This window comes from Lemur catta, chromosome 1 (genome assembly GCF_020740605.2).
Source record: "Lemur catta isolate mLemCat1 chromosome 1, mLemCat1.pri, whole genome shotgun sequence".
NCBI lineage: Eukaryota > Metazoa > Chordata > Mammalia > Primates > Lemuridae > Lemur > Lemur catta.
Window position 1 is genome coordinate 211,331,695 of NC_059128.1, and position 18,035 is coordinate 211,349,729.

Consider the following 18,035-nt stretch of genomic DNA (forward strand, 5'->3'; position numbering starts at 1 on the left):
AGGGCATTGAACCCAGAAGGTGTTCTAGAGTCAGCTAGAGTTTGGGCAGGGAAGAGACGAGTGTCACCGATGGGAGGAACACAGTAGCATGAGAAGTCAAGGAGGGAGGCAGGCACTGTGGTTTGGATGACCTCTTCATTTGTGGCATGACCACCTGTGATCAGGAGGCCCAGGGAGCCTGCAGACAAAAATCAGGCCCACCGGGGAAAGGCTCTGGGCGCAGGCAGCTTAGGTGTGGCGCTGTGAGCAGGACATGAGGCAAAACGCCAGTCCTGGTAGAAATCAAGGCCAAGTCCTACCCTAGAAACTGGGCAATGTGTGCCAGTCACAGGGGTGATAAAAGGTGGCCCCAGGGAAACTTTGGAAACCTTAGAGTTGCTTCTGAGCATATTTGGTGATGATCTGGAGCCTGGCTTTAGAGATTCAGGGGTAAGGTAGAAGGAAACAAGATTGAGAGGGGGAGATACACCTCGAATATCAGGCCGAGGAGTTTGCCTTTTACGCTGCTGTAGGCAGTGAAGAGCCACTGAAGGTTGAGTTTATAGCTGGTATCTTTCCTATACCCGAGACAACACCTGAATAACGGTGTATCACTGTTCTGGTGATATGTGAGTTTCCTCCACAAACTTACACAGTTTGGGCTCATCTCTGTTCTCTTTTATACACACATAAAAGAATAGAGAATTTTGTGGGCATGCTGATATTGCTTAACTCAATATTAACACAGCTAGTTGTTAAAACTTGCATGGACTTGCATCACGGAATGCAGGGAACTCAGAAATGAGAGAGGATATCAGGACCAAGTGAGCCAGGGACTGCAGAAACTTTTTCTGAATGTATGAGAGAGAGAAAAAAATATTAAATATATACATTTAAATACATGGTAATAGTATTTTATGTGCGTGGTTGTCTAGTTCCTTTATTATTTTATTTTATTTTATTTTATTTTATTTTATTTTATTTTATTTTATTTTATTTAGAGACGGGGTCTTGCTATGTTGCCTAGGCTAGAGTACAGTGGCTATTCACAGGCGAGATTCCACCACTGATCAGCACAGGAGTTTTGACCTGCTCCATTTCTGACTTGGGCCAGTTCACCACTCCTTAGGCAACCTAGTGGTCCCCCACTCCCAGGAGGTTACCATATTGATGCCAAACTTAGTGCACCACAGCGCAGAACTCCTGGGCTCAAGTGATTCTCCTGCCTCAGCCTCCCAAGTACCTGGGATTACAGGCAAGCACCAACATGCCCGGCTAATTTTTCTATTTTTAGTAGAGATGGCGGTCTCACTCTTGCTCAGGCTAGTCTAGAACTCCTGAGCTCAAGCCATCCTCCCACCTCGGTCTCCCAGAGTGCTAAGATTACAGGCGTGAGCCACTGCACCCCACCTAGTTCCCTTAATATTTTCTCATTCAAATATGTGTGTATGTAAAACAAATTAAAATTGTCTTCAATGTGAATGCTGATTTTTTTTTCAGCCTGAAATAATCCTCTGTGTGAAACATACAAAAATTCCTGGCTTGAGTAAACACTGTTTTTTTCTTTAAAAGAAATATCAAATGTTTTGAGAGTTCATGTTGATTATTCATTTCTTAGCTTACTACAAAGTATTTTTTATTTTTATAAAAGATACCAATTCCCTCTCAGTGATTATGCGTAACTCTAATCCTTTTTGCCCTACACTGATTTGAAAAGGAAATACACACTTCAGAGATATACTGGTCTAAATATACAAGTTAAAACTCTGGTTCACAGAGGAAAACTTTGCAAAAGGTCCTGATATAGCCCAGTAACTTAATTAATCCTGAAACTCCTCCTTTCACAAGATCTAGTTTGCTAGTGTGGCAGATTCGACAGAAATTAGTCCTGTGGTTTAACATGCACAAGGCAGCAGCAGCACTAGCTCAATGGTTGAGTGGAAATGCTCGAGATCCTACACATTCAGGTTTGAGCCCAGCTCTATCCCTTTTACCTTAACTCAATGAGCCTTACATTCTTAATCTTTTATTTTACAAAATGGAGGTGACACCTTATAGTATCCCTAGGAGGATTAAATGAAATAAAAGCTCCAAGCACAGAGCCTGGCTCAGAGTAAACTTTCACTCATGTTAGCACTATGGTATCCCCAACGTTCCTCCAAAGGAACAGGATAAAGCCCAGACTCAGGCCCTCTGCCAGGGAATGAGAATTTTCTTTAAAGCAGCTCCTGCTTTCTCAGTCAAAATGAAATGGTTCTGGGGCTGGGCCCAGTGGCTCATGCCTACAGTCCCAGCACTTTGGGAGGCCCAGGTGGGAGGATGGCTTGAGGCCAGGAGTTCAGGATCAGGTTGAGCAACCCTGTCTCTACAAAAAAATAGAAAAATTAGCTGAACATAGTGGTGCACACCTGTAGTCTCAGCTACTCAGCAGGCTGAGGCAGGATAGTGGGTTGGGCCCAAAAGTTTGGGGTTGTAGTGAGCTATGATGATGCCACTGCACTCTAGCCTGGGCAACAGAGTGAGACCCTGTCTCAAAAACAAACCAAAAAACCAAATGAAATGATCTTCAAGTTTGTATATACAATATTTACCTTTCTCTTCCATTAGATGAGAGAAATCTCTACAAGGAAACAAACAAAAATATAGTTTGACCATTAAAGAGAGGTGGGAAGAACTGCCGCCTTACTAGTGCCATCCAGAGTGGTTCCATTCTGCCATCTAGTGGACAGGAAGGGGAAAGCCAAATTTAGTCAAATATTTAAAAATTTTGTCATGATTTTGTTGTCAAGACTTGTAATTTACCAAAAAAGTGTTTTACGATTAATATAATTTAAACTCTGTACTAAGCTCACCTATTACTAGATTCTCTTAACTTTATAAAGAAAAACAACTCAGCATTCTAAACACTGAGCACCAAAACTAAATTTCCCAAAGCATTTATAGAGTATGAATTACAAATACCATTTGCAGAGGCAAGATAGAATGCTTGTGAGTTTTTTTTTCTTTTTTCTTTTTTTTAGGGTCTGGAACAGTTTTCTCTCAATGTGGACCATTTGCAACAGAATAGTTGGAAGCTAGTTAAACAGATTTCAGGATCCATCCAGGATCTAAAACACTCCAGATCCTGCTGCACTGGGGACTGGGAATCTGTATTTTTGAAAAGCAGTAATTCTCCTATTATGTGAGCATCCATAGAAGCAGCCTTAGTTTTTCACAACTGCATTCCCAGTTTTACAATTCCATGATCATTCTGAAAAGTTGAAAACCAAGGCAAGTTAAATGAAATAAAAGTTAAGGTTTTAAGAACAAAAAGCCTAAGGAACATAAAGACTACAAAAACCTTTTTCAACCAGCAGGCATGGTTTGAACAAAACCTCACATTAAAGACAGCTGCTACTAACCTAAGAGGAACTGAGAACCTAGATCCCTGATAGGATTGCACAGTTTTAGTCTATGGAACACTTTCCGTATGCTTTTCTGTTTCTTTGGTTTTTAATGCTATTTAAGGTGTTCACACCAGGACGCCTCGATGAGACCATTTGGACTTCGGAGCCAGCGGTGACCCGGGCCAGGCGTCCCTGCGCAGCCCCTCACTGGCGCCCTGGGCAGGAGGTCCCTCCGCGGTCCGCCTTCTTGCGCCGTTCTGCACCCTGCGCTCTTCCCTGGGTCCAGTCTCATCCTGCCGCTCCGCTCATCGCCTTTTTTCCCCTTTCTCTCCCAACTCCCCTATTTCCATCCCAGGCCACCTCCCTAGCCTAGGATCTAAGAGCTAGAGATGTTTTCAAGGAGGTAACTTTGAAATCCACACCCGCGCCTGGGGAATTTTGGAGCGGAGCACTGGACGCTGGGACGAGGCGACGGTAGGCCCTGGGGCGGCCTCAGCTCCCTACACTGCACAGGCTCAGAATCCCCTCAGGGAGCGCCCCCGCCCCCGCCCACACCCCTCACTCCTCCTGCAGAACCCTGGAGGGGAGCAGTCGGTCTCCACAACAGCCCCCAGGCTCCGGAGCGCCCTCCCCCGGTCCCGTCCTGCCAGGCCCCCGAGTTCCCTTCCATGAATTTTCCTGGTCCACCTTTCGGATGCATATCATCCGTCTCTACATAGAACTCTGTGTTTATCTTGGCAGATTCACTGGGAGCAGCTCACAGCCTCTGAAGGTTATGTCTTTCCCAAAATACTGAGCAAAATCAATGAGCTAGTTAAATCATTCCATTCATTTTTCAAAAACTGTACACCAACATAAAGTGTTGGTGTAACCAAGATGAAGATTTATTAAGGCCTCCTCTCCTTTTTTTTCGCTGGCATATGTATGCATGCGTTTCTTCTGTTTTGACTTCTAAGGGCATTCCATAGGTGTTTATGATGATTTCCATTTTGTCTAGGATGGAGACATTGGCAGCCCAATCTCCCTGAAAAGTTAGTAATAGCAGTAATAGCTAGTGCTACTCTGAGGCTATTTGATACTGTTATTACTACTAACAATAGTATTAGCAGGTGCTATTAATATTTACTAAGCTTCTATGGTGTGTCAGGCACTGTTCTTGATGTGCTTATCCTCCCACTAACTCTTCAAAATAGATATCATTGTCTTCACTTTAGAAATAAAAAACTGATGCTTGTGACCCTTCATGAGCAAATCTTGTGTGCACCCAGGGCCTGGCGAGGAACAATCACTGACTAGCTGGCTGGCTGGCCCTCCTGCAGCACAGTTTCCTTCCCTGCAAAATAAGAATTTTTTGACTGAGGAATGTTCTCTAAGCTTTTGCCTGGTTCTAAGAATTCTTCTGCTAGGAGCTGTGGGCTTACAGAAGTGAACAAGATATTGTCCCTTCTGCCAAGTAGCCTGGAGTCCACGGGGAAAAGATATAAGGGCACTCAGAGTGGGATGTGGCTTAGGTTAGGAGGAGATGCTGAAAGGGACATCAGGGCAGGCATGTGTGTGACCTCCTTGCATCTCCCACCAAACACTGACCTCCACTCTGTCCTCACCTTCCTTCTCTGTTCTTCCCCTTGTCCTTAACCATTTTCCTTCTGCTTCTCTTTCTTTTTTTCTCCTTCTGCACTAAAATGGTGCTTTTCTAACTATGGGTTATAACACAGTAGTAGGTCATAAAATCAATCCCGTGGATCTGGACCAGTATTTTAAAAAATTAAATAATAGAATCAAACTATTAAAAGGCATCACTCATACTCAGGATGATGTGTAAAACTCATTTTACATGTATGTTTGCATGTGTGTGGCAAACACAAGACAATGACCGCTTTCTTGGAGAAACAGGGAGAAAGGGCTATGAACACCAGGTGGAAGTTTCTTCTCAGTCACAGTTACAGCATTTCAGGGCGGGAAAGGTAACCTGGAGATGACAGACCCCCTCACGGCCCAGATGGAGGCCCTGGGGCAGCAGGAGTTGGAGGTGGGGAGGCCGTGCCAGAGACAGGCACTGCCCGCTGCGTCCTGCCGGGGCAGAGGGACTGTCCTCCCACCCCATAGCGGCCAATCCTTCCCTTTCTCCCCTCAAGGAGGCTCCAGCAGCGAGTTTGTCTCCACGGAAACCTTTGAGGAGCAAGAAGGCGCAGAAGACATGGAAAAGGAGAACAGCGCTCTCAGCGTAACTGGTTTCCTGCTTCTTTGATACTCTCCCGCCACATTCCTGTTCATCCGCTCCTCCCGCCTCCCCTCCTCTCCTCCGTTCCGTCTCCCCCTCCTTCTCATGATCCTCACCCATAGGGACCTGCCCTGAGCCAGCAAGCTGAGGTCCCTGGACCCACAAAGTGGCTCTGGAGCCTCCCCGCCAGCTGTCCCCACTCCACTGTCTGGCCCTAGCCGGGGCTCCCGCAGGGAACCGGGGTGGCCCGGGTGGGAGCGCCGGGGTCGGCCCCGCCCGGCAGCGGGAGTCCCCTTGCGCGGCCTGGGCGCTGCCCCCACTGCGAGCTCCGAGCGCGCACCCCGTCCCTTCCCTTCCAGCTCGCCGGGCTTTTCCAGTCGGACGACAGTTGTGAAACCCGTCCCTCCAAATCGGTGTTCCTGGAGACCGGAGAAAGCACCCAGGGAGGGGAGGAACGCGACGCGGAGGACACGTGAGTGTGCGCGAGGAAGGAAAAGCCCGCGAGTCTGGAGCCATCGCTCCTCTGACTGTCTTCTCGGAATTTCACGGCCGGCGCCGAGGAGCGCGTCGGGGTGTCCACCGGCGAGCTGGCTCCCGCGGGGAGACGACCGGCCCCCGGGCAGAGGCGGTGCGGGCGCGGGCGGGAGGCCCGAGGACGCCCTCCCGGCGGAACTGAGCCTGCGGTCCAGGGGGAGGCCGCAGACGGTGCCGAGGGCCCGGCCGCCTAAAGCGGAGGGCAGCCGAGGGGCCTCGGCGGCTGCGGATCTGCAGCCCTGCGCGGGGACGCCTAAGGCCGCCTTGGGGAGCCGGAGCAACGCCCTGGGAGCCCGCCCCTCCCCGGCCGCCGCGGGGACCTCCGAGCTCCCTAACGCGCCTGCAGAGGCGCCCGCGGAGGCCAATCAATACCTTGCGCGCGTGGCTTTGGAGTTACTTAGTTTTAAAGTAGCTATTGGAATTGTTAAGGGTGGTTTGATTTTAAGTTCTCACTGGACATGGGATCTGGCTGAGAGTCTTCAAGTCCCCTGATTTGTTTCTGGAATGGAGTGGGCTAACACCTGAAAGGGACTCAAGAAAATCACTTTAAAATTCAAGAAAACAAAAACAATGTGTCTCGTTTTGTTAAGAAAGAAGCCGTTTGACGAGGTGGCCAGAAAAGGGCAAAGATGAAGGGACAGATCACCAGGGAGGGGCTTTTCAGCACAATTGTCCAGCAGACGGTTCCTGTCCGAAAATTTTCAGAACTTTAAGCTATTTGTGGGGTCACCTTCTCCCACTCCCTTTTCTAACAACAAAGTATCTTTCCTGATAAATACATGGTGTATTTCAAAAATTCAGAAAATTAATGTTTTGTGGGGAGATCAAGCGTCCCCCACTCCTGCCAAATTTGTTCTGATGCTCAGACTGATGATGATGCCACACAATGATCAAGAGGATACGGGCCAGGCGCGGTGGCTCACGCCTGTAATCCTAGCACTCTGGGAGGCCGAGGCGGGTGGATCGCTCGAGGTCAGGAGTTCGAGACCAGCCTGAGCGAGACCCCGTCTCTACTAAAAAAATAGAAAGAAATTATCTGGCCAACTAAAATATATATAGAAAAAATTAGCCGGGCATGGTGGAGCATGCCTGTAGTCCCAGCTACTCGGGAGGCTGAGGCAGTAGGATCGCTGAAGCCCAGGAGTTTGAGGTTGCTGTGAGCTAGGCTGACGCCACGGCACTCTAGCCCGGGCAACAGAGTGACACTCTGTCTAAAAAAAAAAAAAAGAGGATATGAAAAGATTTACTACTCACGGAGTGAGGCTTTCTGGGGAGAGCAGGGCAAGCTGGTCAGAAGTGGCTTGAATCAAGGGAGATGTGAGTGGCTTTTTTGGTTTTTATTGTGGTCAATGATGGGGTTGGGGGGGGGGGGCGTCCAAGTTTAAATCATGCAAATCCAGACTGGGATTTGCATGGTTTGAACGTCTTTCTTGAGAGAGTGGGTGGATTGTACACCCTTTCTTTTTTTTTTCTTTTGAGACAGAGTCTCACTCTGTTGCCGGGGCTAGAGTGAGTGCCATGGCGTCAGCCTAGCTCACAGCAACCTCAAACTCCTGGGCTTAAGCGATCCTACTGCCTCAGCCTCCCGAGTAGCTGGGACTACAGGCATGCTCCACCATGCCCGGCTAATTTTTTCTATATATATTTTTAGTTGGTCAGATAATTTCTTTCTATTTTTAGTAGAGATGGGGGTCTCGCTCAGGCTGGTCTCGAACTCCTGACCTCGAGCAATCCACCCGCCTCGGCCTCCCAGAGTGCTAGGATTACAGGCGTGAGCCACTGCGCCTGGCCTGTACACTCTTTCTTATCAGCTTGCCCAGATTTGGGGCAGAAGAAGAGGGAGCTGGAGCTTGAAAGTTGTCAGCCATCAAACATGAAAATGGAGCCAGACTCTATTACAGTTAGTACATTGTAGGGTTACTCTCTCCATGCCCACACCTGGTCCAAAAGACACCATATCTTTCCTGGAAGATAAAGTGTTTCGAATTTGTAGGCTATAGTAGTTATTATTTGCATAATAAAAAAGTTGTCCCCAAATCTATAGGAAATGTTATATATGTATGTATAGTTCTTCTACTTGCACTATTTTTTTTCTTCCTGCATTATTTTTCAGCCCACGTTATTCCAACTTGACCATAAGAATGTTTATGTATTCACTCATTCAACACCTATTTCCTGAGCACTCCTCTGTCCTAAGGAAGGTTCTGGCACCAGGCAAGACCAGGGAGGTATGAAGATAACTGAGAAACTCTTAGTTTAGTGGGTGATTCAGATATGAAAACATAATCACAACACAATGTTGCAAGTACTCTGAGGGCACAGAACACTGTCAGTGGCTCTTCATCAGGAAGGGGTGATGCCAGAGCTGGGTCTTAGGGAGCAAGTGTTTTCTCCTGGTGGAAGGAGGAGGGGGGACCCTGGCTGGGAAAATAGCATGTGCTCAGGCACAGGGGCACAAGGGAGCCATGCACAGCGGGAGGATGAGTTGACAGGGGCTGCTGGGCCACAGGGTCCAGAAAGGGACAAACCTTAAGGGCTGGCACTGGCACTTGCCCAGATCCTGCTTCATTTGGTCCTCAAAGCAAGTCTGCAGAAGGTAGAAAGCTACCCCAGAAGCCCAACGCTTCTCCTAGCCTTATGTTCCAAACACAGTTTACAAGTCCCTCTGACTTGATATTTCTGCAGTTTTCAGCTCTTTCCTGGTTTTGTCCTTTGCCCACCCCCATTTCACTTGTTCTTTGAAGGTGAGTCCCTCCTCCTTCACCTTTTGATTCCTTCTTCCTACCCATCTGCAGGGATGGAGGAGGGTTGAGACCAGCCAGCTGTGAAGTGCAAGTGATTTCAACTGCAAAGCAGGCGGAGAAGAGCAGAGGAGACCTGCTGTAGGAATTGTTTGGGGAAATTCACCAGATGAGGAAAGAATACAAGTTCCCCACCACTGGCTTTTAATGTTTAACAGAACCTGTGCAGGTTTCTTTTGAATTTAGAGATATGGATCAAAACAAAAAAGCTGAAAGAAATATGAACCACAAAGAGTATCTTAAGTAGCTCCTTTTGCATAGATGGTCATAAGTCTTAAGACCAGTTTGAACTGTTTTAAGCTGCCTTAGTACCCTTTAGTTAAAAGTCCCCACCTAATGGGAAGTACTGTGCATGCTTAACCTGTATTGTACATAAATATATAATGATGCAGAGAGAGAGAGAGCTCTGTATCACTTGCCAGAAAGAAATTTAAGGCTTCACAAACAGCCATGTGGATCTTACTCTCCATAGAACTCCTGCCATCCCCCAGGAGTAAGTAAGTGCCCAGAGGATTCTAATCTTGACTAGGAATGAGAGCCTTGTGTAAGTAACCTCTAATAAACTCATTTAACTTGCCAAGCTGGATTGGTCTGAGTAATTTCTTTGGTCTCTTAGCATCATCTCAGTTTGGAGGGAAGTTTTTCTATACCATCCTGGGATTTTCCCAAATAACAGACCAGCACAGCGGGGAGTGGGCTCTGGCCATAACTAGTTGTGATTTTCTCCAACTGCATTCAGCAACCATTAAAAGGTAGTGGGGATGCCTTTCCCAAAAGTGTGGGGGGGGTGTGGGGAGGTGTACCTGTTTTAGATCCAACCCAGGCTTGTGAATGGAACAGACTGGGATTTTTAAAAGCAGATAGAGCTGTTTGCTGCATTAACAACAATGGGCATGTTTACCAAGTGAAAAGAAAATATAGTCCTACACAATCTATATGATGGTGTATAATCGTACTTTTTATGACACACATCCATACATTCAGTCTTGGGGGTGTGTGTGTGTGTATGTGTTACTATTCTTCAGTGAGCATTTATATTCAAAACTACCCCAAAGTCTGAGGAGGCTTGAGAGGCTGAATGAACAAAGAGGCTAACAAATTCAGTTTCTCAGAAAGAAACATTTAATAGGGACTTAGAAACAGAAGCCATGTCCCAGGTGGCCATGCCAGGTGGATCACAGTGCCATTACTTTTCAGACCCAGGGATTACATGCCTTAGGGAAGGAATATGTAGGATGATTGAAGTCAACCCCTCAGGGAGAGGCAGGAATTTGCCTAAGGGCAGGGTTTACTTTAAAAGTTGTTTTGACCTAACAGAGCAGGATTTATAGTGACAGTAAAGTAGAAATCTTAGAAGCATTCCAGGAACAGGGATTAACCAGAAGTCAACAGGGCAGATTAGCATCCAAAGTAGAGTTGCTCTGTCCTCCACAGTGATGAAATTACTCAATACACTGAATGCTTTAAAAAGTTTTCTCTCCTTTGGCTTCTGTTATGGTCTAAATGTTTGTGTCCCTCCAAAATTAATATGTTGAAATCCCAGTTCCCAAGAAGATGGTGTTAGGAGGTGGGGCCTTAGGGAGGTGAGGGTAGAGCCCTCATGAATGGGATTATTGCCCTTAGAGGCCCAAGAGAGACACCCTTATGCCTTCCACTATGTGAGGACACAGCAGAGCAGGCCCTCACCAGACACCAAATCTGCCAGTGTCTTGATCTTGGACTTCCCAGCTTCCAGAACTGTGAACAATAAATTTCTGTGGTTTATAAATTACCCAGTTTATGGTATTTTGTTACAGCAACCTGAATGGACTAAGATAGCCTCTGTGATTATCCTATCAATCACAATATATTCATTTCTCTACGACAATATGTTAAGAACTTCATATAGTTTCATGTCTTAGCTAAACAGAAGAGTCTTCTGGGTTCTGACCACTTATCTCAGGAAGCACATCACTTGGATCCTCTCAAACGTGTCTGATCATTGAAGAGCTAGCTGTTCACTACAGGAACATGGCCGAAAGCATTCTCAATCCTTTTTGAATCTATAAAAATGTCCATATTTGATGGTGCTGGCAGAGTGCAAATTGCCCAAACCTTCCCAGCCTCACAGGAGAAAGCTGTCTGCAAATGTCATGTCACAGGTAGGCAATCAGAGGATCCATTCCAATGCCAGTTGTTGCTGGATGTTACTGAGGTGCTGCCCCCAGGTGCTCTGGGACACATCTACTCTTTCCTTTCACTGTAGCCCAGTGGATATTATATCATTTTCTTCAAGCCCTTGCCCACAACAGCCACTCTGGAATGAATTGTTGCTGCAGTACATTCCTAAAGCCCTTTAAAAGTAAGAAAAAATAAAGGATAACTCTTCTGTGGGTAAAATTTTTGTCATCTTTCCATTTGTTTAGATGAGAAAGAATACAGAGCAATGAGATGAAAATCTTCTTGAACTTTTAGAAGAATTGTTCATGGCCTCTATGGTTTTCTAAGATTGTCTATTGTCCCCTAGAGGGACTCAGATAACATGCTTTGGCTGAAGTGGTTGGACTAAAGGCAGCCCTGAGTCTGTACAATTTGGTGGTGTTCTGAATACAATCTAAACACTAGCCATGCTTTATATAATATTTAGAGGAAATGGAAATTACCCAGATCAGCATTTCCAGGGTGTTTTTCAGAACGAGCAAGAGAATACAAGAGATCAGCAATTTTCTCCCTCAAGTCTTTCTAGAGGAAAAAAAAAATTATTCAGGCTCAGAGAAATCCAACAGGAAGGAAATCTGCACACTTTTCTTAACCCCATCATTTCTCAAACTCTTTGACTGCAAAACTCTTTTCTTTGTGGAATGCCAAATGCCATGTGTATTAATTAGTAAGGTGTCATAACAAAGAAACCTGACCATATAATGACTTAAGCAATAGGCATATTTCTATCTCATGTGACAGTCCAGAGAAGGTAGGAAGACTGATCTCCCCACAGTTATTCAGGATTCCCGGTCTTCTTCCACCTGGGCTTCCCATCACTCCTAGAACATTGTCATTATCTGTACGGTTAAAACTGGGTCACAGACACACATGTCTGTGTCCATAGGTAGGGAAAGAGATAGAAGAATCACATGTGCAATATTTTCAAGCTCAGCCTGGAAGTGGCACACATCTCCTGTCTCACATTCCATTGGTGAAAACTTAGACACATGGTCACTCCAACTTCAAGGATGAGAAGGAATTGTGGTTCTTAATATGGCCCTTTCTGTATTATTTCTTATAGCTATCAGTCTATTAAAGTGTACATGGTGGCCCTTCAGACTGCAACAGAGCAGGGGCTAGAAGCCAGGTCCTCCAGCTCCTAGTTCAGGGTTTTTATTACCATGCTAGCATTTTAAGTAAATCCTCACTTAAAATTGTGGATAGATTCTTAGAAACTGCAACTTCAAGCAAAATGATGTAGAACAGGACCAATTTTTAAATTTCTCATCAGTGTTACAATGAAACGACTTCAAATGAAATGACATTATTTGAGGACCTCTTGTACACTGTTTTGCTTAAAGTTGAAGTTTCCAAGAACCTATCAGCAACGTTAAATGATGACTTACTGTACTCAGCCAGCATATGTGGAGTTCTCCTGTGTCAGTATGAGGATGGAAAGTTTTCTAAAACAGAATCTCTTAATTACATATCAACTCTATGTCAAGCTTTATTAATAGATAAACTTTCAGATGTGACTTTAATAGTCATATCTTACAGCTTTGCATTATGTTGCTTTCATTTCCCTAGAGGATATATACTCTTGGTGAGGAATAAACACATACAATGAACAGAGTAGAGACTTCTGGAATAGATCCCAATGCATTTGAAAAGTGAGCATATAAAAGACATTTAAAATTAGAATTGAAAAGATAAATATACATTAAAATGGTGGGTATTGTGTCCACTAACTAAGAATATGAAAAAGTAAAGCTAGATTTCCTCTCATTTTTTAGAACATGAGGAGTTGCTTATGCAAGACCCCAGGGAGAACCAGATTTTCTTTCAGCTGGAACAGGAAAACCATATGACCCTACACAGCTTGGAAAGCCCCCAGTCATATTCCATTCTACTGGCAGTCTTAGCTTTATTAACACTGCCAAATATACGTAAAAGCCAATCAGAAAGACTTCCTCACTTCCAAAAATCTTGCCCTATTAGAATTAGAAAATTCCAACCTAAAAGAACACTCATCAAAGACTGTCTTTAAGTCTTCATCCTTTTAGTCTATAAAACTCACTCTTTTTTAAATCTCATACAGTTTCTACTGTAATGAAAATGATGGCAGCTGACTCCCTTATAATAGTAAATTTTGAATAAACAGCCTTTAACTCTATTTTGTTTGTCAAACAAAATAATTACAGGTTGATCAAATAAAAGAATTAAAAGAAAAAGAAATCATGAACATTCCAGAAGAAACATTTTTTTTAGCTTTATTACTTAAGAAGAAAACATTTTTAAAAATAACCTTGGAATGGGAAGAGTCTTTTCAGACAAGATGTAAAATCCAGAAGCCAAAAAGAAAATGTTAATAAATTAGGCTACATAGTAAGCAAAAGATTTTGTATAAAACATTTTTTAAAGTGAAAAGATACATTTTCAAAATATATAACAAAAGATTAATTTCCTTGGTATACAAAGAGCTTTTAAAAGTTAATAAGAATAATTTCATGAGAGGTTGATTAGTGGGTACAAATTTACAGTTAGATAGAAAAAATAAGACCTAGTGTTTGATAGATCAGTAGGGTGACTATAGTTAACAATAATCTACTGTACATTTCAAGGTAACTAGAAGAGAATAATTTGACTGTTCCTAGCATTAAAAGAAAAGATACTTAAGATGATGGATATTCCAATTATTCTGGTTGATCTTTACACATTATATGAATATATCAAATTGCCACATATTATGTATATTACATATCAATAAAAAAGATTTGAGAAATTAATAAGAATAATTCAATAAACTACGCAGGAGGCTGAGGCAGGAGGATCTCTTGAGCCCAGGAGTTTGAGGTTGCTGTGAGCTAGGCTGACACCACGGCACCCTAGCCTGGGCAACAGAATGAGACTTTGTCTCAAAAAAAAAAAAAAAAAAGAATAATTCAATAAGAAAAATGGACAGGGAAAGAAACACACAGTTCACAGGAAAATAAATACAAATAACCAATAAATATATGAAAAGAAGTTCATTCTCACATATAATAGAAGAAATATAAATTAAAATGGGACACTGTTTTTTAATCTATTAGAATACCAAATATTTAAAAGTTTTACTGTATCAAGTATTGGTGAGAATATAGGGAAATAGATACCCTCACACCATGCTGGGAGAAGTAAAAATCAATACTGGATTTTTGGGATTCAATTTATATTAACTATCAAAATTAAAGACGTGCATACTCCTTGATTCGGCAATTCTATTTCTAGAAATTTATCCTATTTACTCTCACAAATGAGCAAAGATATGTATGCACAGAGCTGTTCAAGTTTTTATGTATAGTTTTTTGTGTAGACATAGTTTTTATTTCTTTTGGATAAATGCTTAGGAGAGTTACTGCTATTTGCAAAGCCATTTTTTCAGAGTTTTTGTGTTATTTTCCATTCCCATTAGCAAATATGAGTGATACATTTTTATGCATTCTTGCCCAAGTTTATTTTCTCATTATTTTTAATTAAAAAAATTTTGTGTTCTCTTTTTTCTTCACTTTTTTAAAATTTTAATCACCCTACCAGCCATAGTTTACTTTAGGGTTAAATTATTAGTATTGTACAATTGATGGGTTTTGACAATTGTATAATGACATGTATGCACCATTATAGTATTTCTCACTATTTTTTATTTTAGCCATTCTAGTAGGTATGTAATGATATCTCATTGTGGTTTTAATTGGATTTCTATAATGATTAATATTATTGAACATCTTTGCATGTGCTTAATTGCCATTTGTATAACCTACTTGGTGAAGTATTTGTTCATGTTTGCCCATTTTCTAATTGGATTTTTTTTTGCTGTTCGTTTTAAGAGTTCTTTATACAATCTAAATATAAATCATTTGTCACAAACATGTTTGCAAATATTTTCTTCCAGTCTATAGATTGCCTTTTCCTCCTCTTAATGGGATCTTTCACAGAGCAAAAGTTTTATTAAAATAATTTTGATGAAGTCTCATTTAGCAATTTTTTCTTTAATGGACCATGCTTTTGTTGTCATAAGAACTCTTCACCTAGCCCTAGTTCCCTGCAGTGATTTCCTAGGATTGCCATAGCAAATCACCACAAACTTGGTGACAAAAACAGAAACTTATTTTCATCTCCTACTGTGGGTAGAGTAAACATTAATTATTTTCAAGCATGTTCATTCTTACCACAGCTCTCTAAATATGACAGTTACACTTACTCTTTTTTTTTTAATTTCAGAGTATTACACGGGTACAAACGCTTTGGTTACACATATTGCTTTTGCACCACCTGACAAGCATGCCCATTCTCCAGACAGCATGCACCGTGTCTGTTAGGTGTAGATTTACCCATCCCGTCCTCCTCCCTCCCACCTGCCCTATACCCTATGAATGTTACTTCCTATAGGTGCACATTAGTGTTGATCAATTACTATCAATTTAATGGTAAATACATGTGGTGTTTGTTTTTCCATTTTTGTGATACTTCACTTAGAAGAATGGGTTCCAACTCTATCCAGGATAATGCAGTAGGTAGCTGATCATTCTTTTTATGGCTGAGTAGTACCCCATGGTATACATATACCACATTTTGCTAATTCACTCATGTATTGATGAACACTTGGGTTGTTTCCATCTCTTTGCAATTGTGAACTAATACTTACTATTAAGATTTTTTTTTCTATTAGCTTTCTTTCTTTGGGTGTCAATTCTTCCATGTTTTGATGTTGTGGCCTGTGCCAGATCATGTCAGTCAGTACGTAGCCCTACATTCACCTTTCCATAACCCATTTTGTATTGTTGGAGCTGGATGCCTAAAATGACATATCTTATAATCCTTTGCCAGAGGGGTTCCAGTTAGATTCTGTACATGGGAGACAGCTATGCAATACTGAACTGTGGAGGAAAGGAGGAGCTATTCTGTTTAAGGGAGTGCCCCTGGCAGTGGCAGTGGCAGTGGCAGTGGCTCCTGTTTAGCAGCAATGGTGGAGATGCTTGCAGGACATGCGGTGTGTGCAGGCTCACAGGTTGCAGCTCAGACGCAGTAGTCACTTCCTGATCTCTGGGTAATACGTCTTCCTCTCCTTGCTTCTCCAGCCTCTCCAAAATTGTTGTAACAAATTCCTTGGCTAGTACAATATTTTAGTATCGGAAGTGGTCCAAGGACACAGGCTTTCTAAGGTATGACTTAAGGGTTGCTTAGCTGAACTGACTGGACTTGAATCATGGTGGCCTTCTGGCTAGTGGAAGTGGTTACAGTTAGTACAAAACATGCAGTGCCAAAACAGAAACTTAAATTATTGTCTGAGGTTGCCTTGGATGAAGTGCAAATGTAGCACAGCCTTTGGAAGAGATACAGGAATGTTTTCCTTTCTTGCCATTTCTAGGGATTTGGGGATGGAGTGGAATGCTGCAGATGTGCTCACTCTGCTATCTTGCTCCAATCTTCTCTATTGTTTTTCAAGATACAGTGATTATGCTTAGTTATTTCAGTAAAGATTGTTTTTAAAAATCATAATTAAGCAAAAAATGTATGGCAATACTTAACAATACTCAAGCAAGATGCAGTCATTTGCCCTGTTGTTTCAATATCCCAATTCACATGCTAACAGGAGCTTGCACCGTAGCCATGGCTTGCTGGAGAAAATGACCACATTTATTTGATTATTTCTTTCTAGGTAGTAACATTTCTGTCCTGGGAGAAAAAGACTAGCCTCAAGGCATTTCTGACTGAACGTTTTTTAGTTACAGTCTCTAAACCAGTGTGGCACAGAATTGCTTCTTTCCACATCATGGCCTTTGTGGTGGATGGCAGATTTCCCTGAGGCCTCACAAAATGACAGGCTTTTACAATGTCAGTGGCTGACAGCCAGACCCAGCAGAGTTGTGGTGTTATTCTGGGGCTAAAGTCATTCTACCTTGTGCAATAGCTAAAGCCTGCTGTAACTAGCTGCATTCCCATAAGGTTATGGGAGAAGAAAATACTTTTTATGACAACCCTAAAACTACCCTCAAGCACATACATGAATCTTGGGGCCTCAAAGTCCACCAGGAGGGAGAAGACATGAGGTATTAGAAAGTATATGAATTCTGTAGTCATATAAATCTGTGTTCAAATCTTGGATCTTTGCTTTGAAGGAGTCACTTACCCTCATTAAACTCTGGACTCTTTATTTGTAAAATGAGAGACAATCATAGCTATCTCCAAAGGAAGATTGAATATGATCATTAATTTATTCATTGATTCAACATTTATTATTACCTACCTTGTACCAGGTTCTATTCTAGGAACTAAGGGATGCAGTATTGAATAGGCAAGGCCTCTCCTCTCATGAAGTTTACATCTTAATAAGGAGCAACGATAGCAACACAAACCAAAAATAAGTGAGAAAATGCTACAATAAAAATAAAACAGTGATGTAATTGAGAGTCGCTGCAGTTTCTCTGTGTTTTCTCCTTGGTCCAATCTGCCTGCTAAACTACACAGAACCTCATTTTCAAGGCCATTTATCTAAGCTGGGGGCCCTTGGAAAGGGCCTCATTCTCCAATCTCAATGGCCCAATGTGACTTCTCTAGAAATATTTGCACATTAGCAGGAGGCCAAGGCCTTATGTCAGACTTTTACTTGACTTTACTGGTGAACTTGACTTTACTACTAGACTTTTAGGCTCTGTGGCCAGCAGAGGTGATATTTGGGGGCAGGCACACACTTGCTCAGCCTCTGCCTGACAACATCCTGTTTTCAGAATGTCTTGTTGAAGTTGTTGTTGGTCCTGAAGCGTTGCTGGGGTCATAATTTAATTCATCAGAATCTGTGGCTTGTAAGAACCAGCTCTGATTTTGCCCTTCAAAAACAAAACGTGAGTTTGTCATGAAAGGGCCCAAGATGTAGAATGTTGCCACTTCAAGGCCAAG

The 18,035-nt window shown here is 42.8% G+C and overlaps 1 protein-coding gene across 3 annotated transcripts; it reads left to right on the forward strand.

Annotated features, from left to right (window-relative positions):
- Positions 1 to 5,295: 5,295 nt before the first annotated feature.
- LOC123630371 lies at positions 5,296 to 9,498 on the forward strand. 3 transcript variants are annotated; one of them, XR_006732660.1, is made up of 5 exons: positions 5,296 to 5,394; positions 5,501 to 5,596; positions 5,946 to 6,058; positions 8,234 to 8,348; positions 8,916 to 9,498. XR_006732660.1 is itself a non-coding variant. In XM_045539881.1 (3 exons), the coding sequence occupies exons 1-3, from the start codon at positions 5,341 to 5,343 to the stop codon at positions 6,610 to 6,612; spliced, it is 810 nt and encodes a 269-aa protein (XP_045395837.1). In that variant the 5' UTR covers positions 5,296 to 5,340; the 3' UTR covers positions 6,613 to 7,018. The 3 variants fall into 3 exon arrangements, 1 of the variants encoding a protein (XP_045395837.1); XM_045539881.1 differs by lacking the exons at positions 8,234 to 8,348; positions 8,916 to 9,498 and having other exon boundaries at positions 5,501 to 5,589; positions 5,946 to 7,018; XR_006732659.1 differs by lacking the exons at positions 5,296 to 5,394; positions 5,501 to 5,596; positions 5,946 to 6,058 and adding an exon at positions 7,885 to 8,020.
- The last annotated feature ends 8,537 nt before the right edge of the window (positions 9,499 to 18,035 follow it).